General features: G+C 41.5%; 1 protein-coding gene across 1 annotated transcript in view; it reads right to left on the bottom strand.

The window, feature by feature from the left end:
* Positions 1-25,532, bottom strand: part of SLIT1 (slit guidance ligand 1) — a 584,144-nt gene that overhangs the window by 14,873 nt on the left and 543,739 nt on the right. The window contains exons 29-33 of the mRNA XM_030202872.1: positions 18,304-18,443; positions 15,961-16,054; positions 15,577-15,714; positions 11,954-12,191; positions 5,878-6,008 (exon numbers count right to left, since the gene is read on the bottom strand). Of these exons, the coding sequence (XP_030058732.1) occupies positions 5,878-6,008; positions 11,954-12,191; positions 15,577-15,714; positions 15,961-16,054; positions 18,304-18,443 (741 nt within the window). The remainder of the gene's footprint in view (positions 1-5,877; positions 6,009-11,953; positions 12,192-15,576; positions 15,715-15,960; positions 16,055-18,303; positions 18,444-25,532) is intronic.

Here is a 25,532-nt window from a genome sequence, read left to right on the forward strand (position 1 = left end):
AAAAAAACTGTAGGGGCAAGAATTGTGAGGGTGGATGCTTCTGTGCCACACTACCTGAGCCTACTGTGATCCATCAATTCTTAGGTGGTTTTATTCTTTGAGGCAGTGGTGAGAAACTGGTATGATGCTGTGCAGTGATAGAAGCTGCTTTAATTGCATCCAATTCCTGCTTTAGTTTGTTGAGCTCCTGTTTTATACCAGCAAGCTGAAGACAGATAGGACAAGCTTTAAGCCTCCAGATGGTGTGCCTTGGAACTAAAGCACCACAATTATTACAAATAATAAAGGTCATGTTGATTGGTTGGAATGGGAATGAATAGGTATACTATGATAAGGTTAACTGTAAGATTGCCTGTGTATGACTGAGGAATAACGTTAATGATTTTTGGGTTGTCTTTATATGAGTAGAAAACCCTGGGGAGAGAGTAATGTTAATGACTTTTGGGTTGTCTACATATGAGTAGAAAACCTTGGGGTGGGTGGCTAGGACTATAAGTCCCAGTGAGTCAGCCAAGTCCTCTAAAGGTTCTGACCAAGAAATTACACAGTTTGCTAAAATAATCAAAGTCAGTTTGATACAACAGTCAAATTCAGCTAGAAACTAACTTTTCTCCTGTAAATCTAAATATTCCCAATAATTATAGAAGCCTCTGCAATGTAAATGCAAATTAAGCCAGTTGTAAGACTGAAGCTGCTTTTTTTTTTAACCTAGGACTGGCAATGGAAAAATAAACCTGACAGAACTTGTCTACAGTATAGTAGCCAAAGTTAGAATGCTACAGCTAGGGTTAGCAGGGTGAAGGACAAGAAACTGTTTGAAAAACTTATGCTCACGAATATCAGAACTAGGCAGAACGGGAGAGAAAGTTTTTTTTAAATTTTTGTTTATTTTGTGTTTATCTTTTTTGAGGTCTGGGTTAGAAGACAGAGAAGTACACCACAATACCGTACACCAACACGGGCTTACCGCTCGCTAAAAGGGAAGTACCACCGGGCTACCGCAGCAGCCCGGCAGTAGTTCCCACCCCCAGCACACACCATTTCCAGCACTACAGAAATATTTTTGTAGCGCCGGTGTGTACCCAGCGGTAATACAGCAGGGCCACGTGCTGCCTGGTTACTGCCAGAGTAGCGTGGGAGCCGTTACCACCACCTCAATGGGTGACGGTAAGTGTTCCCACCCGAAATGGGCATGTGGCAAGTGCTTCACTTGCTGCATATCCAAAAACCCGCCTTTTACATGCTGTGGTAAAAGGGGGTCTCGGCGAGCGTCAAAAACATGCGCCGATGTCAGCACAGGCTCCTTTTTGCCGCAGCTTCGTAAAAGGACCCCATAGAGAGCCCAAATCTTTAGGTATCTTTTATCATTTATTTTTATTATTGCTGTACCGTTACTATTTGCAAAGCATGGTTTATTTGCAAGGAAGTTATTTTCTATGCAAATCTTTACTGGTATTGAGAATTATAACCGTCTGGACCTTCTTCCATCTCAGGTAATTTTGGTTTTTAATTTCTCTTCTCCGGGGCTTAATTTGTAGATAAAAGGAAGTAGAACTGTGGGGGAGGGAGTGGACAATATGGAGCAGGAATAACAGGAGAAGAGGAGTCTGGGTTAGGGATTAGAGTGAGTGCTCTGTTCTATGCACACCCTCTCCTTTCCTCTTCTTTGCAGGCTGTCTAGAAGGGAAGGGCTGGAATAGAACACCTCTGCTGCTCTGGAGTTTGAAAAGAAGTAGTGGAGCTGCATTCCAGGCCACTCCCCCACAAATTAAGCCCTATTCTTCGCAATGTTAGATCTACTACTTCATTATTCAAATCTCCATCACCTGAAGATTTGGCCACTGCATTTTCAGAGGTGGTTCTCTACTGTGCAATACTACCCCTTCATCTTTTCCCCCTTGACCTTGATCCCCCTCAGAATATGACACAATCTTCTTTATTCTCTCATATTACACTTCCACATCTCGTATTTCACATATTATTTCATCTCTAAACTCATCATTTTTAAAGCGGTTCTCTGAACCTCTACTCCCTTCTATAACATCAGTGATGACCATTAGTCTTCTATATGGACATTTTCCTGACTTGTGGAAAAAAGCTGATGTCCTTCCACACTGTAACAACAATAAGGGGGACCTTTCATTCTCCTCAACTACCGACCTATATCTAATCTCCCTTTCTTCTTTAAGACAGCAGAAAAATTAGTCACAAAACAGTTGATAGACTACTTCAGACAAGACAAATGCAGTCCATCCACATCAAACTAGTTTTCGCATTTATAATTCCACTGAATATTCGCTTTTACGATTTTATAACTCTATCAACCTTTTTTACAATAGCAACAGAGATGTACTACTAATTACCCTTGACCTCTCTGCTGCATTTGACCTTGTGAAAAGAGGAGTAATGAGTAGCCTAGTGGTTAATGCCTAGTGGGGAACTGGGTTTGATTCCTTCTGAAGGTCATTGTAACTTTGGTCAAGTCACTTAACCCTCCATTGCCCCAGGTACAAAACTTAGATTGTAAGCCCACTAGGGACAGAGAAAGTACCTGCATATAATAAATGTAGACCACTTTGATTGTACCACAGAAAGGTGGAAAATCAAATCCCATTACCCTTACCCTGCTGAGTCACCAAATATGTTTGAATCATTCCATCTCCCATTCAATGTTTGGCTGACTTAAATGTATACAGTATTGCCTTACACTGGTTTCAATCCAGCCTTGCTAATTGCTCATGCACTGGTTTATATCAATATCACAAGTAAAACCAGTCAATTCAGGTGCACCACAGGGATCCATCCTTGGTCCAATCCTGTTTAACATTTTCTTTGTCCCCATTAGCTTTACTTATTCAGTTACTTGGGTTTACAATTTTTATTTATGCCAATGACATCCAGATTCTGGTTCCATTAAAATCCTCTTCACCATAAAATATGTCAGAAATTTCCTCTAAGCTTGAGAAGATCACTGATTGGCTTGCCACTAATCACATGAAATTAAATCCATCAAAATCAGAAGCAATTATCTTCCTAGATAAGGCCTTTTCGCCTTCCAAACTCCCTCCTATAATACACAGTATTGCACTCCCCTATAAGGGAAAAGTGAAGATCCTAGGAGTCATTTTTGACAATTTATTATCCTTCCGACCTCAAATTTCAAATGTTGTTAGTAAATGTTTTCGCACTTTATGACAAATTTGTTCCATTCAATCCATTCTGGAACCTTCTTCACTCAGAACTCTTCTACTTACTCTTGTTGTTGCAAAACTTATTTATTGCAACTCTCTTTATCATGGTCTCTCTCTTTCACAGGTCAGGAGATTACAACTCATACAAAATACAGCAATACAGCTACTTTACAATAAGAAAACATTTGACCATGTCACCCTTCTTTTTCAGTTTGAACATTAGCTACCAGTAACTTCTCATGTCATTCAGAAATGTTCTATTATTTATCAAATGTTGCACTGAGGAAATCCCTTATTCTTAGCTCATCTATGCATACCATACACCCCTATGCGTACCTTACAGTCTTCTAATAAAAAACGACTCACAATCCCATCATACCGTCAAATCTGGCTTGATACTATTTATAAATCTTGCTTTAGTGTTATGACTCTTTCCACTTGGAATAGCCTTCCTCTTCCCCTTCACATGGAACCTCCATTCTTAAATTTTAAGAAGGCATTCAATCAAACATACCCTTAATCGGGACACATTTAGGCAGTGGTGTGCTGGTAAAATTTTAACAACAGGCTCTCTCCCCGGTCCACCTCGGCGCCCCCCATCCACCACTGCACCCCCCCCAATCCACCTCTGCGCCACCCCATCCACCTCTGCGCCCCCCCCCCCCCAAATTGCAGAGCTGGCTATAGCCGGGGGGGGGGGGGGGGAACAATGCATTACTCTCTCCAGGAAAAAAAAATTAAATGATCCCAGGTTCCAATCTAATTCATGTTTAATATGGGATAAAATGCCATAAATAAGTAAATAAATATAAACTTTTAATGTTCAGCACCTGATTCTCAAAGTGGACATATTCCAAACACTATAATGAAAATAAAATTATTTTTTTCTACCTTTGTTGTCTGGTGACTTTGTTTCTCTGATCATGCTGGCCCAGTATTTGATTCTGCTGCTCTCTATCTGTTCCCTTGACTCCGTTTCCAGGGCTTCCTTTCCATTTATTTCTTTTCTTTCCTCCTTTCTTCTTCATTTCTGGTCCTCCGCACACTTGACTGTACAGTGGATCCAGCTTCTGCCTATTTTCTCCATCCATGTGCAGTTTCTCTCCTCACTTCCTTTTCCCTCATCTAATCTCCTTCCTCTATCTTCCCTCCATGTCCAGCATTTCTTCTCTCTCCCTTCCCTCCCCTCCATCCATGTCCTGAAACTCTCCTCTCTCCCCTGTCCTCCTCTATCCATCCATACCCAGCAATTCTCTTCTCTCCCCTGCCCCCCTACCCATCCATGCCCAGCAATTGCCTTCTCTCCTCTGCCCCCCTCTATCCATCCATGCCCAGCAATTGTTTTCTCTCCCCTGCCCCACTCTACCCATCCATGCCCAGCGATCCTCCTCCCTCCCCTGCCCTTCCCTCCTGCTCCCATCCATGTTCAGCGATTCTCCTCCCTCCCCTGCCCTTCCCTCCTGCTCCCATCCATGTCCAGCGATTCTCCTCCCTCCCCTGCCCTTCCCTCCCGCTTCCATCCATGTCCAGCGATTCTCCTCCCTCCCCTGCCCTTCCCTCCCACTCCCATCCATGTCCAGCGATTCTCCTCTCTCCCCTGCCCTTCCCTCTTGCTCCCATCCATGTCCAGCAATTCTCCTCCCTCCCCTGCCCCCATCCATGTCCAGCGATTCTCCTCCCTCCCCTGCCCTTCCCTCCCGTTCCCATCTCAAGTCCAGCGATTTTCCTCCCTCCCCTCCTGCTCCCATCCATGTCCAATGATTTTCCTCCCTCCCCTGCCCTCCCCTCCCGCTCCCATCTCATGTCCAGCGATTCTCCTCCCTCCCCTCCCGCTCCCAAACATACCCAGCGATTGCCCTTCGCCCCCACCGTCCCCTCCCGCTCCCATCCATCTTTTTTAAATACCTCCTCGCCGTTGAAGCGCTGCGTTAAAGTCCTGCTGCCCGTCTCTAGCTTTCCCTCCCTGTTTGCTGCATACGTCAGAAGGCGGGACTAAGGGCACGAAGTTCACGCTAAGAACTACAGCAAATGGAGGAAAAGCTTGGGCAGCAGCAGCAGGGCTTTAATGCGGCGCTTCAACGGCGAGGAGGTATTTAAAAAAGATGGATGGGAGCGGGAGGGGACTGTGGGGGCGAAGGGCAATCGCTGGGCATGTTTGGGAGCGGGAGGGGAGGTAAGCATGGTGCTCTCCTGCCATGCTTACCTCCTGCAATGGAGCCGGCTCGCCCCGAACAACAACCGGCTCGCAAGAGCTGTCAAAATTTAACAAGCGGCTCTTGCGAGCCGGAGCGAGCCGGCTCCAGCGCACCACTGCATTTAGGCATCTCCCTGTTGTTTCTAACTCATCCCTCTCTTTCCTTATACAGCTCTCAATGTAAAAGATTGTAAAAATTAGGCTATACCCTTGTACTACATGCCTCATGTGTATGTTTTGTCATCCCCTAATATACCTGTGACATTTTATGAAACGTTGTCTTAATTTTATGGGGTTTTTTTCTTTTAAATTATCACTATTTTATGTGTAACTGTAAACTGTTTAGATGCCATACTTAAACTGCCTAGATGTTATATTTATGATTTGCAATATATTGAGAAATAAATAAACTGTAAACTTACCCTGGGTGTTACTAAAGGGTCAGAAAAATGGTAGGAACATTCATTCAAGCCCCCGGAGAATATATAATACCTGTAGATGGCAGAACTAGGGAAGCTGCCTGGGTCATAACTGACTCGTACATGCCCCTGGTACAATTCCACAGCCATATGGTCATTGTCCCCATTGTAAAGCAGGATTCCATTATCTTCTGCTGTTGATACCTACATGAATGGAAAAGTCATATGAAACTAAACCGTCATGGTACAAACTAAACACTTATCTCCGGATTATATATAGTGTGACTTAGGTTGTACATACAAATCCAGTCATATTCTGGATTTGTGAGTGAAACTTAATTAGCTCTGATAATTGCCAATTAACAAGCAATCATTGACACTAATTGACACTAACAACTGTCTAAGCGTATTCTGTAAAGTAATGCGTGTAAATTCTAAGGTGCATAGTTGGAAAAGGGGCGTGGCCATGGGCATGAAATGGGTGGGTCATGAGCATTTCAAAACACTATGTGCTTCGTTAAAGAATACACCCAGCTCATGCGGATGAACGCTAGACGTAATGTATAAATCACGCCTAAATTTAGGAGTATTTTTTCACTGCCAATTTTTTTAGGTGTGATATATATAGACTCTAGACCTTAGAGGGCAAATCTTTGAGTGGGCACCTCCAATTAGGAACCCTGAGGGTATGTGGTAGGATTCTAGTCTATAAAGTAAAGTAGACAACTATATTTCTAAAATATTTGCTCCCTCTGTATATACTGGCAAATACACATGCACTCTTTCTAAAATACTGCTGGAATCTTGATTTCTACTTTCAGAGTAAAATGGCTCTTTAACCCCCCTCATTCTATAACTTGGCACCTACATTTACACACTGAGCACACATGTAAGTTATAGAATACTAACACTTACACGCATGACTGTTACCGTTACATGCTGGATTCTAACTGTAGCGTGCAATTCACTTAATGCAAAGGAGCATGAATAGGGGAGGCACTTGGGTGTGGTACAGGTATTTCCAAAATTTACCCAAATAACTTACAGTGCCGCTTTAGGCATGTGCATTTACACCTGCTATTGATACGGCATAAATGGGTGGGTCTAAATGTAGGTGAATAGATGGCGACTTACGCTAGTATTTTGTAATGGAATGCGAGTGCAAGGAAACAAATAGGCAGGTGATCCGCAATATCCAGCACGGAGTCAAAAAAAGGAAGCAGATCACTGAAAGTTCACTGAACTTTGTGCTGCTTCTCTAGAAGTGAAGCTGTTTTAACTTGAAAGGTGAAATTTTGTGGGACCACTTTCAGGTTGTATTATTGAAGCCCCTGATCCAGCCCTGATTAAGGTGAAACCAGGGGCGTATCTGCGTGGGGCCTCAGGGGCTTGGGCCCCCGCAGATTTCGCCCTGGACCCCCCTACCGCTGCCAACCCTCGCCCTCCGTTGCTCACCTACCTTCGCTGGCGGGGGACCCCAACCCCCGCCAGCTGAGGTCCGCGTCCTCCTGCCGCTGCCGGCTGCCTTTAAAGAATTCCGTCAGCTGGCGGGGGACCCCCAACCCCCGCCAGCCAAGCCGAGGTTCTTTCATTTTTCCACTGAAGCTGGTGCCGACGAAAGTTTCTTTTGAGTCTGACATCGCTGCATGTTGTACGTGCAGGACGTCAGACTCAGAAACAGAATGAAGCTGTTTCTGAGTCTGACGTCGCTGCAGACTCAAAAGAAACTTTCGTCGGCGCCAGCTTCAGTGGAAAAATGAAAGAACCTCGGCTTGGATGGCGGGGGTTGGGTGTCCCCCGCCAGCTGACGGAATTCTTTAAAGGCAGCGGCAGGAGGACGTGGACCTCGGCTGGCGGGGGTTGGGGTCCCCTGCCAGCGAAGGTAGGCGAGCAACGGAGGGGGAGGGTTGGCAATGGCAGCGGCTGGGGGGAGGGGGATCGGCAATGGCGGCGGTGGCGGCGGGGGGGGGGGGGCTATAATGTGCCCCCTCACTCTGGCCCTGGCCCCCCCTACCGCCGCGGTTCAGATACGCCCCTGGGTGAAACAAGATCTAGTTGGGCATTTTTCACTTTATGATTATTTATATGTGTGGTGAATAAATTTGGATTTTATCCTTGTGATCTGCTTCCTTATTTTACGGAATCTTGGTGCCCGTTATGGAATTAGCACTCAGCATGCTGCAGCTAGTTACCAAATTTGTGATGCCCAGTTACAGAATTGTTTCCTAAATGGATAGCATCAGCACGGTAACTACACTATCCATATATTTAGTGTTGCTACCTATAGAGACAGTGGCGCTGAACATACAAAGTTAAGCTGGTACTTAGCAGTGGAGCGCCTGTTATGGGGCAGGAAATGGGCACAGACTGTGCACCACAGTTAGTGCATGGTACTTTACCACACACTGTCAATGTTGCAGTTAGGAGGCAGTAAGTGCATCTGTACTATAAATACACTTGGAAGAACACCGCAAAAGCGGAGGACCATATACCACTATGTAGAAGAGTGCCGAAGTAGAGAGTAGTGAGATCAGTCGAGTTCTTCCATAAAAAGACAGCAGGAAAAAGGAATATAGTGGAAAAATCAATCTTTATTCTTCAAGACCCTCTTTATTCTTCAGGACATGTATCACAGATCCTAGGAGTAGCCTAGTGGTCGGTGCAGTGCACTGTAAAGAAGAGGACTCAGGCCCATATCCCCCTCTAACTGGTACACTTGTGGTGGAGGAGTGGCCTAGTGGTTAGAGCACTGGTCTTGCAATCCAGAGGTGGCCGGTTCAAATCCCACTGCTGCTCCTTGTGATCTTGGGCAAGCCACTTAATCCTCCATTGCCTCAGGTACAAACTTAGATTGTGAGCCCTCCTGGGACAGAGAAATATCCAGAGTACCTGAATGTAACTCACCTTGAGCTACTACTGAAAAAGGTGTGAGCAAAATCTAAATAAATAAATAAATATATGGAATGTTGCTACTATTTGAGATTCTACATGGAATGTTAATGTTGCTATTCCACTAGTAGCAACATTCCATGTAGAAGCCTGCCCTTGCAGATCAGCAATGCGGCCGCGCAGGCTTCTGTTTCTGTGAGTCTGACGTCAGACTCACAGAAACAGAAGCCTGTGTGGCCGCGTTGCTGATCCATAAGGCCAGGCTTCTACATGGAATGTTGCTAGTGAAGGACTGGCCTAGTGGTTAGAGCACCAGTCTTGAAATCCAGAGGTGGCCAAATCCCACTGCTGCTTCTTGTGATCTTGGGCAAGTCACTTAACCCTCCATTGCTTCAGGTACAAACTTAGATTGTGAGCCCTCCTGGGACAGACAAAAAGGTGCGAGCAAAATCTAAATAAATAACTACTTATAGATGACACCTGCAAACTTGAGGTCTACTGTAGTGGTGTACAGTAGGTTTTTCTCTGTTCCTGGAGGGCTCACCATACAATATAAGGGAGTTATGGTGAGATGTGTACCTGAGACCTTTTATGTGAAGTCTACTGCAGTGTCCCCTAGCCCCACTGCTCTGCTGGGATGTCTGTGTGGCCAGTCTACTAAGAATGATGGCCCACAGACTTGCAGCAGTTGGTTTTGGGGTGTTTTTCTCGTGGACATTTTTTTTTTTTTTTACAAAATGGTACCAAAAGAAAAATGTACTGAGCAGAAAATGTCTAGAAAAAGTGGCCATGTTTTCTACTCAATTTTTGGAGTTTTTTTTTTTTGCAAGACATCCAAAATTAGACATGCCCCTCCGTATGTCCAGTACAATATTTATATTCTGCTAAAAGCCCAAGATCATAGTGGATAACAAAAGAAAATTGGCACAATGCATAAATCCCAAGCTAACTCATTACAATTAGAACAGAACAATTACATTCAACTGATAAAACATTATACCCACCCAACCTTATTCCCCCCACTCAATGCTACATAAGCAAGTCTCTCAGTGCTCACTGCCTTCTTCTCAATGTTGTTTGCTTCAGCTTTCTCTTTTGAGTTCAGTCAAATTGACTTTTACTAAAAAAAAAATAGAGCTTTTTACTATGCTGGATCCAGTGGCTTAGCTAAGGGGGGGCAGCTATTTTTTACTCAATGTGTTACATTTAAAATGCGCGCTGGCGGAAGTCCGCTCTTACGCTGCTCTCGCTCCCCCCGCGCCTTCAACCTGGCTCCACTTCTGGCTGGATCATTTCCTTACCAGCCAAAATCAGTAGTATCGCTACTTATATTAGATTTTGTAAAACTTTAAATACCTGGCTCTTTGAAAGCAGCTTTGACACTTGGGGGTCCTTTTACAAAGGCGCACTTAAAAATGGCTTGCGGTAGTGCAGGCGTGGGGTTTTGGCGTGCGCACATCCATTTTTCAGACATGTAGCAAAATCAAAATTGCTGTTCGTCCGTTTTGAGTCTGAGACCTTACCGCCAGCCATAGACTTAGTGGTAAAGAATTTGGGCAGTAATGACCTAGGAGCGTCAGATGCCACTTGGTGCGTGTCCGCTATGCATGCCAGAAAAAAAAATATTTCAGATGCACGCCAAAATTGAAATTACCGCAAGAGCCACATGGTAACTAGGCGATAACTCCAATTTGGCACGCGTTGGGCGCACATAGGCTTAGTAAAAGGGGCCCTTGGTAACTTAAAATGTTTTAACATGATTAATATGATTTTGTATTATACATATCTTTTTTCTTTTTTGTTCTGGTTTTATGTTTTGTTTAATGCTTTATTTGTATTATAATGTTTTTATACTATTATCATATTGTATTTAGTTTATCATTGTAAACCGCTTCAATAAATCAAATCAAATTAAACAGTTCATGAAGGAAAGCATTTAGAAAATTCCCAGGTCTTCAATAATTTAGGAAATCTTAAATAGGATCTCTCCACATGAATTTGAGTAGGAAGAACGTTTCAAAATCTGGGTGCATTGCCCAAAAGACCTATTCTCTGTGCTTAGCCATATATATTCAGCAGGAATTCTCAGCATCAAAGTGGATGAGCTACATGGAGATTGATTAAAGAGATCAAATAGTCAGGGGCCAAACAATTCAAGATCTTAAAAACAAAACACAATACTTTAATTTCAATTCTTCCCAATAGAGCCAGCCAGTATAATCCAATTAAATAAAGAATGACATGCTCAAAGCTGTGTCCCCTGAAGCTTATCGTGGTGACTATATTCTGTATAAATTGTAATCTAGATAACAAATCTCTTCTACATACCCAAATAAATTATATTACTAAAATCAAGATGAGCCGTTATCACTGCTTGCACCACCTTTCACAGATGATAGAAGGATCTGCTAGTCCCCTGTCCTTGTGCAAACAGATTCGATTATGCTTTCAGTCAGAAGTGACATGAATTTTGTTTCTGTTACTTTGTGTGTAAATAAATAGATTCATAAAGGGGGGTCTTTTACTTAGGCGCGCCGGCGTTTTTAGCGCGCGTTAAAAATAGGTGCACGCTAAACACTAAAGACACCCATAGGAATACACTGGCATCTTTAGTGTTTAGCTCATGCCTATTTTTAGCTTGCACTAAAAACGCCAGCGTGCCTTAGTAAAAGACCCCCTTAGATATTCTTTATTGACTTTTGCTCAAGGGCAGTATATCAAAATTTTAATACATCTGAAACCTGACCTTTATTTCCATTTTTTACAATGTACATTTCAAAATATAATTGAGTTTTTCACAAAAATCAAGGATAACTAGAACTAGTGATACCTTTCGTGACTCATTCTTAGAACCATAGAAAAATGCAGATAAAGACCATATAGCCTATCCAGTCTGCCCATCCATGCCATCTACTCTCCCTATCTCTCTCTTAGAGATCCTCTGTACTTGTCCCAAGCTTTCTTGAATTCAGATTCTACTCTTTCTAATAATTGCTTTGCTAGGCATGGAAAGCAGAAAAGGAGACGATTCTATAAATTGGTGCCTCTATTTAGGCATACCTTATTGAAGAGTGCCTTATGCATATTCATGCATAACTAGCAATTATTGGTGCATTTAATATATGTAAGAGGTGTGTATATCTAGGCACCAATTTATAGAGTTAACTCCTTTATACTCAATGAACCTGCAATATTATCTGCTCAGCTTAGGGATCTTTTCTTAATTTGAGTGGTCAGCAAACTTATGTTTTTCTACCTACCTGTAATGTAATATTTGCTCTGGGCCAGTTCTGTAAATCAGTAAACTGCAGGTATGTATCCCGATCCACAAAGTTGACACTCAGAAGCTTTTCACATTTAGATCCACCAAATCCTGGAAGGCACTGACATACAGCACGGTTCCCCAGGTCAATACAATTAGCACCATTTTGACATTCTGTTAATTCACAGGGGCTTGGCAAGGCTGAGGTTCGTGGTGGTATTTCACACAATTGACCACTGAAACAGAAAAAAGAGGAAGGTGCAATATGATAGGCAGGCAACGTCGCATTTATGGCTTGATTCTTCACAATCTTTGTCCATTCACACAAAATGGGAGAAAAGCCTTGAGGAGTAAGATTATTATTATTATTTTTTGTATTTATGCATTTTTAAACTAGTCATACAACATGACATATGAAATAGGACATTCCATAATGTATTTTACATCGCCAAGAATTCAAATGAAATAAAAAAAAAATATGTAGCCGAAATACAATTACTTTATAAGCAGAAATAGAAAGAGATCCAAGAAAGAAATTTGGAGCCAAACTGTAAAAGAAAATAAACAGAAAACAAAAAACAAGAAACCTAACTGTGTTATATTATGGGGCTCATTTTCGAAACAGAAAAAGTCCAAAAAGCAGCACAGAGCGGCAGATGGATGTTTTTTTGTCCAAAAAGTCCAATTTGTTATTTTCAAAACACATTTTTAAGACATTTTTCTAAGTAGTTCATCTGCTGTGTGTCCAAATCACAAGGGGGCATGTCTGGGGCGGGATTTGGGCATTCCCAAAATGTGGACATTTTCTGCTATAATGGAACAAAATGTCCAGGGCTAAAAGTCAGATGTTTTGGTTTAGGCTTGTTTCAATCGCAACTAAGTCACAAAAAGGTGTCCTAAATGACCACTGAAGGAATGAAGGCATGACCCCCCCCCCCCTTGCTCCTCCAGTGGTCACTGAGCCCCTCCCACCACACAAAGATGTGAAAGAAAAGAAACAGTACATACCAGCCTCTATGACAGCATCAGATGTCTTGGCCAGTCCTATTAAAGCAGTAAGCAGGCCACTAGAGTAGCCTAGTGGTTGGTGCAGTGTACTGTAGAGAAGGGGACCCAGGCCCATTATCTCACTCTTACACTTGTGGTGGAAAGTGTGAGCCCTCCAAAACCCACCAAAAACCTACTGTCCTCACATATAGATGACACCTACAGCCATAAGGACTATTGTAGTGGTGTACAGTTGAGTACAATAGGTTTTAGATAGATTTTGGAGGGCTCCCCATACAATATAAGGGGGTAATGGTGAGATGTGTACCTGGAACCTTTTATGTGAAGTCCACTGCAGTGTCCCCTAGACTGCCCCACTGCTCTGCTGGGATGTCTGTGTGGCCAGTCTACTAAGTATGCTGGCCCCCCATATGTCCCAATGGCTTGTTTTTATGTGTTTTTCCCTTGGATGTTTTTTCCCCCAAAAATGGTCACAAAAGAAAAACACAATGAGCACAAAACATCTAGGAAATAGCCATTTTTGAAACAAAAATATCTTTTTCTGGTTTCCTAACATGATGGCTTCATGAGCTATAGAATTTAGGAGAAGAGAGGCAGGGCTAGGCTTTTCTGTCTGCTTTCAGAAATGATTGATGGAGTGCCTCATGCTTCTGCCTTCTCCCCATCCTAAAATGGCTTTGCTGTGTCTGGGCTCATAGATTATTGCGCTTATTTTCGAAGCAGATGGGCATCTCAAAATGGTGAAAAAAAGTCCATCTGCTAAAAAAGTCTAAATTGCGATTTTCAAAAGGCAGAATTTGGACGTTTTTATACTGCAGTTCATCCAAATAGCGAGGGTGTGTGTTGGGAGGCATGCTTTGGGTGGGTCTAGGGAGGGCTCAAAAATAGGACATCTCTCAGAGATAATAGGCAAAAAAGAAGGACGTTTTTATCTAGATCTGTTTCAATCATGGCCAGTGTACAAAAAGATGTCCTGATTGAGCAGCTGAGCACTGGAGGGATGAAGGCATGACCCCTCCTTCATCTCGCAGTGGTTACAGACCCCCTCCCACCCCCCCTAAGTAGTGAAAATAACAGTGTATACCAGGCTCTATGACAGCTTCAGGTATTATGGTCATTCCTAATAGAGCAGCGAGCAAGCAAGTGTAAGGAGTAGCCTAGTGGTCAGTGCGGTGGACTTTGAACAACGGGACCCAGATGTAACTCCCATATTAACTCTTTTATTTCTGTAGAAGTATATGAGCCCTCCTGGAACATAGAAATACCTATTGTACCTGAATTTATAAGACACCTGCAAGAATGATGGCTATTGTAGTGGTGTACCTGTAGACATAGTAGGGTTTCATCTGTTCCTAAAGGGCTCACAAATTCATAATAATATATAAAGGAATTAAAGTGGGATTTGTACCTGGGTCCCACTGTTTAAAGTCCATTAGGCTGCCCCTCTGCTCTGCAGGTATATCTATGTGTCCATTTTTATACAAATGATGCCAGACAGACATTTTTGTGCCTGCTTTTTTTTTTTTTTGATGTTCATACTTTTGATGTTCCATTTTGGGAAATGGCTGCTCATTTTGGATGCTTTCAGCACAAGAGTGTCCTTTTCATGTATTTTTGAACAGGAAATCCCAATCTTTTTCTTGTTCAAAAATGGCTGTGATATGGACTTTTCTTTTTGGACATTATGAGAAGGACATCCCACTTCTGACTTGGTCATTCTTTCGAAAATGCTCCTCTATATTGTATTAATGCAGGAAACAAATAAACAGAATGAATGAGGATTCAGTTCATTCTACTCTCTTGGTCATTTAGTTCGTTTAAAAGTATATACGTTGAAAATGCATGTATTGTGTTTTAGCATTTGTCTGGAAACAAATGCACATCCCCACATTTTAGGTTTCTGAGCTTAGATGCTCTGTAATCCAGTTCAGTCCAACCAATGGTTCACGTTTAGCACCTACGTCACCTAGGGGATTCAGGCTCTTTGGTAGTCCAAGTGGGATCTTTCATGTTGTTGACCCTCATACCGAGCAACTTAGGAATCCCATACGTTTTACATGTGTCAGTAACAGAGATATACTAAGACCTTACCCAAATGGTCAAGGAAGTAGACCTTATCCTCTTGCACATCCAGTTCAGACTCTTCTCTTGAGGGCTACATAGAGTTTGGAGCAGTGTGTGTGTGTATATATATATATATATATATATATATATATATTTTTTTTTTTTTTTTTTTTTTTGTAGGAGCCAACTTTTTAAAATGATTGTGAGTGCTAAACCCCACAGAAATTACCTCTCTCTGGACACAGTCAAAGAGTTTGCTCAATATTGTGGGTGCTGAAGCACCCACAGAGCTGGCTCCTATGCACATATATAACAGTAGGCAAGGGTAATTTTCTACTTCTCTCACCCTATTGTAATTTTGTTAGAAGGCACTTCTAACCTGAGACAGTTCTAGGAAAATTAGCATTTTATAGCCATCTGAAATGGAGTATTGCTACTTCAGTCCTAAGCATGGTGTTTTACAATTTCTGTGTTCAGTATGCTAAGACTCAGTGAAGACTTTTGCATTCTTAATTCTGTGATAAGTGGGGTTACCATGCATTCTCTTACCTGTATCCTTCTGTACAGATGCAGGAATAGCCATTCACTTCATCCACGCACTGACTTTTATGCTGGCATCGATGATCTCTGCAGTCATCTATGTTGATACTGCAATTATCTCCTATGTAGCCTGCGGGACACTCACACCTAGGAAGCAGGAAATCAAAGCATCTATTGTACCAATGTTCTGGTCTTTTACTTAATTCTGAAGTCTTCCTTATCTTATCAATTATAGCAAAACTATGAGCCAGGGGACTATGGAGTTTATGTAAATCTGTCTCCCCAAGATTACTTCTCCAAGGTACCTTTATCTCCAAAAAGTAATAGAAAAATCTCTCTATGGAATTGTTTAGGGTGGGGGAATTGTGGGTTGGTTGGAAATAGGTTACTTACTTTGGCCCTTCAGCAGTAACAACACACTTGGAATCATGCTGGCAGGGATTCCTCTCCACAGAACAGAAATCAACAATTTGCTTACAGTGCTCTCCTGCAGAATGGAGGAACAAAACCAGTCTCATACACACGACAATGCATTATGGTTCCTTTCTCCTACAGCTCGGAAATACTCTGTGACATCAGCAACCGGACTGCCTCTTCTCTAATCTCCCACTATTGTATTAGTACAAATTTAAGTCATCCACCTAGGTGAGATAAGTTTTCAAGTCAAAGATCAGAAAAAAAGGGAATAAGCTATGCAGACAAGATTCTCTTATTTTACCTTGGTCTTTTTAAGAAATACTATTAAGCAACAGGATGGGTGATGTTGTAGAATGGAGGTTTGGGGGGGAATATTCTAATTAGTGCCTCAGATGATAAAGTCCTTTCCAAAGGCATTTAGAAATCCTCAGTAATTCTGAGAAAATGTAAGAGTGTGGTAACACATTCAGGGGCCCTTTTACTAAGCCGTGGTAGGGTCTACATGCATGCAGAACGCACCCAAATGAGACTACCCCCCCCCCCCCCGGGCAGTAATTTCAGATTTGGTGCACGCTCATAAGGCCTGGATGAATTATTTATTTAGGGGCCCTTTTACTATGCCACAGTAAAAAGTAGCCTGTAGGCAAGTGTATTAGGTGCGGCTGGGCCACTTTTTTACCACGTATGCAAAAAAGACTTTTTTAACTTGACAGGAAAAGGGCATGCAGTAAAACTGAAACTAGCGTGTCTAAAACCGGCCTGAGCCCTTAACGCCACCCATTGATCTAGTCGTAAGGGCTCATGTGCTACAAAAGCAAGGTGACCGGTCGGAGCGTGCCAGCTGCCAATTACCGCTGGACACAGCGCGTGTAGGAGGAAATAAATAAATAATTCATCCAGGCATTATGGGCATGCGATAAATCTGAAATTACTGTCAGAGGGGCGGCCTGGCGGTAGCCTTTTATGGGTGCGCGCTGCACGTGCATAGAGCCTACCGCAGCTTAGTAAAAGAGACCCTTATTTCCTCCCACGCATGCTGTTTCCAGCGCTAATTGGCAGTTGGTGTGCGCCGACTGGTCGCCGTGCGTGTAGTGCGTGAGCCCTTTATCGCTAGATCAATGGGTGGTATTAAGGGCTCAGGCCTGTTTTAGACCCGCGCTGGTTTCAGTTTTACCACATGCCCTTGTCCTGTCATGTTAAAAAAAAACAACGTGGGCATTCCGAAGTTAACGCATGTAGTTATAGAATATGGCCCAGTGCGCATAAATCTACGCGCTGGGATTTATGTCACGGTTTCAATGGTGTAAATGAATGAGTGTAGTTTTAGGTGCTGAGATATCAACTAAGTGTATTCTATAATCGGCGCCTAAATCTAGGTGCCGATTATAGAATATGTTTAGTTTTAGGCGCTATATATATAGAATCTAGTCCTAACCGGCTCCATTTTGTGACACAGCCGGTTAGGCATGGATATTCAGCGCCAAACTGGCTATGTTTAGTGGTTAAATTAGGCTGCATAAATAGCAGGGCTATCTTTAACCGCTAAGCACTTAACCGGTTAGCACTAAATATCAGCTTAACAGGTTAAGTTGCTGCAGTCAAAAATGAAACTGGATCTTCAATGTAGGTCCCTGGAAATGGTAGCCACTTTTTGATATCAGAAGGAGCAGAGATTTTGTAAAATAGACATTAGTGTGAAGCTGAAGGGTTGGTCCGCATAGGTGCCATTTTATTCAAAATCTGTTTGGGAGAGCGACTGCTCCCCTTGCACCCTACTTAGCTACGCCTATGAGCGACTTCCTGACGCTGGCTGAAATTTGAGGGATAGTGCCTGTTAGTACCTGAGGTCTTTTTTCCTCCATGTGATAAAATACCATTATTAACTTAATAATTACCTTTCATGGTAGTCTTGCCTCAATGGTGTTTTGTTTTTTTTTAGAATGTTAGCACTGATATCTAAGTGCCAGTGTGAAAGTGCCAGCAGGATGTCTAAGTGCTATTCTCCAATGGTGCGTGTAATTGGCACAGTGCACAAATGCAAGGTGGCATGTACATGCAATGCTCAGTCCATGCCCATTTCCCATCCTTTAATAGGCCATGCAGTTAGCGTGTGAATGAGCGGGTGCTGTCCTGGCAGCATGGTAATGTTTACCGTGTCCATATGCTAACAGTTACTAACTCCTTAGCACACTTTAATGAAAGGGCCCCTAAGAGGGGTGAACAGAAGAGAAGGAGAGAGAAGCCGAAGGTGCAGGTGGAAAGTCAGAGAAACCAAAGGGGCACTAATGGAGATACAATAGACAGAAGCCCCATCCATACCTGTGTAATAAGGTGAACATATGCATGTGTAATTATTAACCCCATCTACACAGGTGCCTCCATTCTCACAGTCACTGTCTTCACAGTCATCTTTGTTAACTGTACACGTCGGACCCTCAAATCCCTCAGCACAGGAACACCTAAGAAGTAACAGAAAGGTGGAATCAAACGGGGGCAAAAACGAATGCATTAACCCCTAGGTTCCCAATCCTGGTCCTGGAGGCACCCCAGCCAGTGAGGTTTTTCAGGATATCCACAATAAATGTCCACGAGAGAGATTTGCATGCGTAGCCTCCACTGCATGCAAGTCTCTCTCATGAACATTCATTGTAGATATCCAGAAAACCTGACTAGCTAGGTTGCCTCCAGGACCAGGTTTGGGAACCACTGCATTAACCTTTGGAGTCCAAGTTTGTGATTTAAGAATTGATATCTGTGTTCTGTGCATCAAAAATACAAAGTCCTACAGGGAACCCAATATGGAGGAGAAAAGGATATAGAGAAACAAGATGAACTCAATATGTGACTAACACTGGCTGCAAAACCAAACCAAACCAAACCAACCACAACAAAAACAAAACAACCTCACACAGCAAGAGTAGAGTGAAATCTCACTCAGTATTTAAGTGGACTGGAAAGCTCAGCACTGTCTTGAGTGTGTGATCAGTATTGATATTCTATGCCATTTAGCAGTGTCATAAGTACATAAGTAATGCCACACTGGGAAAAGACCAAGGTTCCATCGAGCCCAGCATCCTGTCCACGACAGCGGCCAATCCAGGCCAAGGGCACCTGGCAAGCTTCCCAAATGCACAAACATTCTATACATGTTATTCCTGGAATTGTGGATTTTTCCCCAAGTCCATTTAGTGCTGGTTTATGGACTTGTCCTTTAGGAAACCGTGTAACCCCTTTTTAAACTCTGTCAAGCTAACTGCCTTCACCGCGTTCTCTGGCAATGAATTCCAGAGTTTAATTATGCGTTGGGTGAAGAAAAATTTTCTCCGATTTGTTTTAAATTTACTACACTGTACTTTCATCACATGCCCCCTAGTCCTAGTATTTTTGGAAAACGTGAACAGACGCTTCACATCCACCTGTTCCACTCCACTCATTATTTTATATACCTCTATCATGTCTCCCCTCAGCCGTCACTTCTCCAAGCTGAAAAGCCCTAGCCTCCTTAGTCTTTCTGATCTGAACTTAGGCCAGAAGGACAAGGCAGCTACCAATAAACGCAGTCCAGGAGATGTGGAGGGGCATGTGGTAGGGCTGATTTGCAGTGTGCCATTGCCGTGGTAGCCCTACCACTCCTTTGTAAAAGGGCCCCTAAGTCTGACTGTGAATGTTTAGCTAAAAACACCCACAAATCGAGTGGCGAACATAGCCATTTTCTAACCTGAAAAACATCTATATTTTTGATTTGACTATCGCCATTTTCTACACGTTTTGTGCTCATTACATTTTTCTTTTGGAATATATATTACTGGGGATAAATATTTAAACTAGAAGAACAGATCCCAAAACTATATCACAAAAAACGTTCTTCCTTTAAAATATTTAATTTCTTTTATTACAATACATATATCACATAAAACCACTTATGCTGTGTAAGTTCTGGAACTTGCCCAGTCACACCCTTCACTTCACCACCCATTCACATAAACCTTGTGTGGGCACATTTCTATATATCCACAATCTGTGTACATGCTCCCCAATTGTTGTTTCCTCAATTTCAAATCTTTCACTTGTGTCTTAGATATTGTCCTTAAAGGTTCAAATTATAGTCCTTATAAATCATAAAAATCTTCTAAATCACATCAAGCAGGAGCACAATGTTCACAACAAAGTCTCTTCAGCACTCTTCTTGGAGTAGTGTTAGTTCAGCAGAGTGAATCAGTGCAGTGTGTCAAGGGCTTCCTGGAATTTACATACTGTTTCCAGACTTTAAGCACCTTCTAACTCTTCACACCTTCTCTCTTTTGTTCCTCGATGCGAGACCCAGACCGCATTTCGAACACTCCTTCTTCAGGAGGAACATTTCCCTTCGGAATCATAAGTCCAGCACAGGTTTTATGTGATATATGTATTGTAATAAAAGAAATTAAATATTTTAAAGGAAGAACGTTTTTTGTGATATATATTTTTCTTTTGGAACCATTTTGAGAAAAAAAAAATCAAAGAGAAAAACGCCCAGAAATCAGCCATTGGGAAGTCTGGGGGCCAATTACTGGCCACACAAACATCCCAGCAGAGCAGTGGTGGGGCAGTCTAGGGGATACTGCAGTGGACTTCGCATAAAATGTCTCAGGTACACATCTCACCATAACCCTCATATATTGTACGGTGAGCCCTCCAGGAACAGAGAAAAATCTACTGTTCCTCACTTTACACCACTACAACAGCCCTTAAGCTTGCAGGTGCCACCTAGTGTAGGTACAGTAGGCACTAAAAACCCATCTGTTTAAGCAAGCCTATCCTAATGACCCAAACTAATTCTATTAATCCTACTACCCATCACATATCCAGGTGACAACGACAATGACCTTGACTTTCTTTCCAACCAATATTCCATTTGCTTATCCTGTACCCATCCCCCTCCTGCCCCTTCAACCCTTGCTTACACCTCTCCTATTCCTTCAACCCTGTCCTTCTCTACCTACCTATCACTTTTGTTATTCTGATATATTTAACTTTTATTTTCTTATCAAAATCCTGTAATCCCTATTACTATGTAAGCCGCATTGAACCTGCTTTGAGTGGGAAAGCGCGGGGTACAAATGTAATAATAATTTAATGGGTTTTGGAGGGCTCACATGTTCCACAACAAGTGTAGCAGTTAGACTGGGATATGGGCCTGGGTCCCCTTCTTTATAGTCCACTGCACCAACCACTAGGCTACTCCTGTAACCTGCTTGCTGCTGTAACAAGAATGGCCATCATATCTGAAGGTGTCATACAGCCTGGTACGTTCTGTCACAGTCACATCTTAGGGGAGGGGAGGGGTGGAGGGTATTTCGTCACTCAATGTGTAATTGAACTCTGGAATTCATTGTCAGAGAATGTGGTAAAAAGCAGTTAGCTATAACTTCCTGAAAGAAAAGTCCATAAGCCATTATTAAGATGGATTTGGGAAAACTCCACTGCTTATTTCTAGGATAAGCAGCATAAAATGTATTGTACCGTTTTGGGAACTTGCCAGGTACTTGTAACCTGGATTGGCCACTGTTTGAAACAGGATGCTGAGCTTGATGGACCTTCGGTCTGTCCCAGTATGGCAACACTTATGTTCTTAATCCCTCCAGTTGTCATTTAGGGCACCTTTTAGTCACTTAATTGTAATTAAACGGATCTAGCCAAAAATGTCTTAATTTTGGCTCTAGATATTTTAATTTTGATTATTGCAGAAAAATGTCTTTTGCTGATGCCCATGTCCCAACCCAAACATGCCCCAACGCACTCCCGTGAAATCTGGACGAACTATGGAGAAAAACGTCTAAAAACAGTGTGTCAAAAATTGCAACTTGGATGTTTTTGAGAGAAAAACGTCCATCTACCACCTTATGACATTTTTTTGGAGGTTTTTCTTGTTTTGAAAATGAGCCCCAAACCTTTATGATCTGTCACAGGGTTAATAATATGAATTTGGTACTCCTAGCATCAAATTTCTGTATGGTGTCCTTTGTTATAATTTTGCACTCATGTACAGTTCTATGCACTGCTGGGCTACCAGGTTCTTATTACGAAGTGCTCAACATCTTGGCTTCTCTAAAAGACAAAAGTCTTTGTTTTAATAAAATGCTTTAATAAAGTAAATTTTTATATTGCTGGATCTATAGCTCAATTTGCTCTTGCCTATCCTTGATTTTCACAGTTTCAGTTGCCTCCAGCATCAGTTCCTATTTTCTGATTTATCCAGAATACTAAATGTATTAAGTCAAGGACAGAAGGGAATTTTGGATGGAAGGGAGACATTTTACTAATGCTGTAATTTTGTTTGACTGGCACTGCTTTTGAAAAATCTGCATTTATCCAGATTGCCTTTTCCCAAATCTATTTTTAATCCCTTAAGACCGCAAAATCTTACTGATAGCAATAATGAAAAATCTTTACTCCCGCTGCCATAATAGAGGCTGCAGGCTGTGCAAATACTTTATTATCGCCACACTGAATGCTCCTCAGAAAGTAATGTTTGTAATAGCACCCAAATGCAAAGCTTTATCTTGAGGAATTTCCAATTATCCTGTGCAAACAAAAAACCAAATACATACATAAATATAAAATCTTCAGGACCAATTTAAATCTTGTACATGGTCAGACACTTGGATTGAACTAAACAGATCTCAATGGCTAATTTCAATCAACTCTCGGTAATGAATGTAAAAAATGCAACTGGACAGAAGATTTGAACTGGACAACCTGCCTTTATTTTTTCGTCATATCTACTTGCCAATCATCAGCAAAGATTTCTAGTAATTAGTGTTAAAATATTCACTGAAACCAGCAACAGGATGGTGCAGACAGCTGCAAAGAGAAGGACATTCCATGAATTTTACAAACTCCTGCTATGCTCACGGAAAGGGCATAGCAGAGGGAATGTAAAAGTCCTTTAGCATGGAGGAAGCGATGTTGCATGAGACAACATGTCTTTTTTCACTAGTAACAGAGGTGTGAAAATTTATTTTTCACTGTCATAATGGGCTTATGTGGATGTCTATGGGACACCATTGATTAAAACATATATGTATGTATATGTGTATAACAAACGCAAATAAGGAATGAAGTATATAAAACTGTACAATGCCTTGAGTGAACTCCTTCAAAAAGGCGGTAAATAAATCCTAATAAATAAAATAAACAATATCAATACAAAAAACCTTCACTGTATATGTGTTCAATATTCAAACAGTTCTCAAGACCAAAATATTTTCAATATTACCACAGGCAAAAAAAAAAATTGTTTTTTGATTTGTGCTCAGTGAGTTGCTTGAGAACCATGGAGCAGCTGGCAAAAAGGTCTGTTCTCCCTAAGGCAGCAGTAAAATATTGTGAAATGCTGGCCGATGTTAGGGTGACCTGATCTGCTCAAAAGCTAAGTAGCAAGGGGCCGTGTTCACTAAGCCGTGCTAGGTGCACTAACATTTTAGGAATATATGGGTGTCTGTAGCATTTAGTGCATGCTAATTTTAGCATGCGCTAAGCATGCTAGCGCACCTTCGTAAAAAGGGCCCAAAGTCTTTTATAAAAACTATATAAAAGTTATAATTTGAATATATTAGAATGAATGATGGGAGGTTTTTTAGCCTGTGATGGATAGTGAACAGGTTGAAAAAAATGTTTTTGCCTATGACAATCTGAGGCTTTTTGTTCCAATATTAAGTGATAATATTTAAAGTATTTTGGTCTTGAGAACTGTTTGCATATTGAACACATATACAGTAAGGTTTTTTTGTATTGATGTTGTATATGTGTATATTTATTTATTTATTACATTTGTACCCCGCGCTTTCCCACTCAAAGCAGGTTCAATGCGGCTTACATAGTAATTGGAATTACAAAGTATTGGTGGAGAGAAATAAGTTGAGTATTATCGGAGTAATAAAAAAGAATGAAGAAATGCAGGGATGAGGGGAGTAGGAGAAGTATGAGCAAGGAGGGTAAGTGAGCAATTGGAGGGGTAGATGAGGTCGAGGGGGATGGGCAAGAGTGAAGGGAATAGGAGAGGTGTAAGAGTAGGTGAGCATTTGGGGAGGGGTCGATGAGGCGAAAGGGGATAGAACAAGGGATAAGCAGGGGAAAATGTGGTGGGAGTTGTAGTCTAGGTCATTGTCATTGTCTCCTGGATATGTGATGAATAGATGTGTTTGTGGGAATTAATCTATATCTATATATATATCTATATAGATAGATAGATAGATATATAGATATGCTTCTACATTTTTCATTAGTAGCTGAGATGTTGCAATTCACCCCACAGGAAATATTTTTTCTGATTTTCTATTACAGACATTCAAATTTAATTAAGTTATAGACATGGTCAGACTAATTCTATAAAAAGTGCTAAAAACTGCACATGCAAATTTGGGGGTATGGCCAATTTGCACACACAATTTAATAGAATAATGAGCTAATTAGAGCTGATAATTGCCTTTTTAACAAGAAATTATTGGCACTAATTAGAATTAATTAAAATATACACACCTAAATTTAGACCTGAGTCAAAAAAGGGGGTGTGGAAGGGGGGGGGGGGGGGGGGGGTTATGGATAGATCAGGGGCAATCCTTCCAGTTACATGCATAATTATAGAATAAGGTGGGAACTGCGCCTAATTTAGGTGCAAGCATTTGCACCGCATTTCCATTGGTGTAAATTGCTGTGCCTAAATGTAGTTGTGGTTCCCAGGTGTAAGTGGGGTATCTTCAGTGCTGATGTTTTGGGCACCATATATAGAATTTATTCCATTATGTACAGTGAGAAAGGAATATATATATATATATATATATATATATATATATATATCTCATATGAATGAAATGTATATAGATACATATAGAGGATTACATGTGTGTGTGTATATATATATATATATATATATATACACATATATTTATATTAACATATATTAACATATTAACTAGTAGCATCTCATACAAATAACTTTATTTTGTTCTTTGCATCACGAATGTCCAAATTTAATTAAGTTATGAATTTAGTTCTTGTTAGTACCATTATCTTCCACCATTGGTCATTTTAACCTTCTGCTTTTATCAGAAACTTGATCTGTTCTCCATATCTCCCAAAAATGAATGGAGGAAGGAATGAGGAAACATTTTTACTTGGTTTGAAAGCTGCAATGGATAAATGGTTTGATTGAAGGGATCTGCAAACCCCAAAGGAAAATAGAGGCCTATTGTACAGATGCTTCGTTGCCAAGGAGACAACATGAGAGGTCATTTAGCACATTTTTTTTTTTTTTACATCTGGTAATTTTGGACCTTAAGAGGTAGCTCTGGTCGTTTCTGCCTCTTGATTCTGCATTATTTTTCAGATTCCCAATTCAATGTATGCCTGCCGTTCTCCCTCTCTAGCTGGAATGTATTTTCAGCAGCTAATTATCTTTACTGGAGAATCAAAGTGCTGAGGACAGGGTACATCTATTTCCTTGAAAAGCAAGACATTTAAAATGGTAGTTTTGGTCATGAAAAGCAGTAACAAAAAAATGCATATAT

Source organism: Microcaecilia unicolor, chromosome 5 (assembly GCF_901765095.1).
Source record: "Microcaecilia unicolor chromosome 5, aMicUni1.1, whole genome shotgun sequence".
NCBI classification, from domain to species: Eukaryota; Metazoa; Chordata; class Amphibia; order Gymnophiona; family Siphonopidae; genus Microcaecilia; species Microcaecilia unicolor.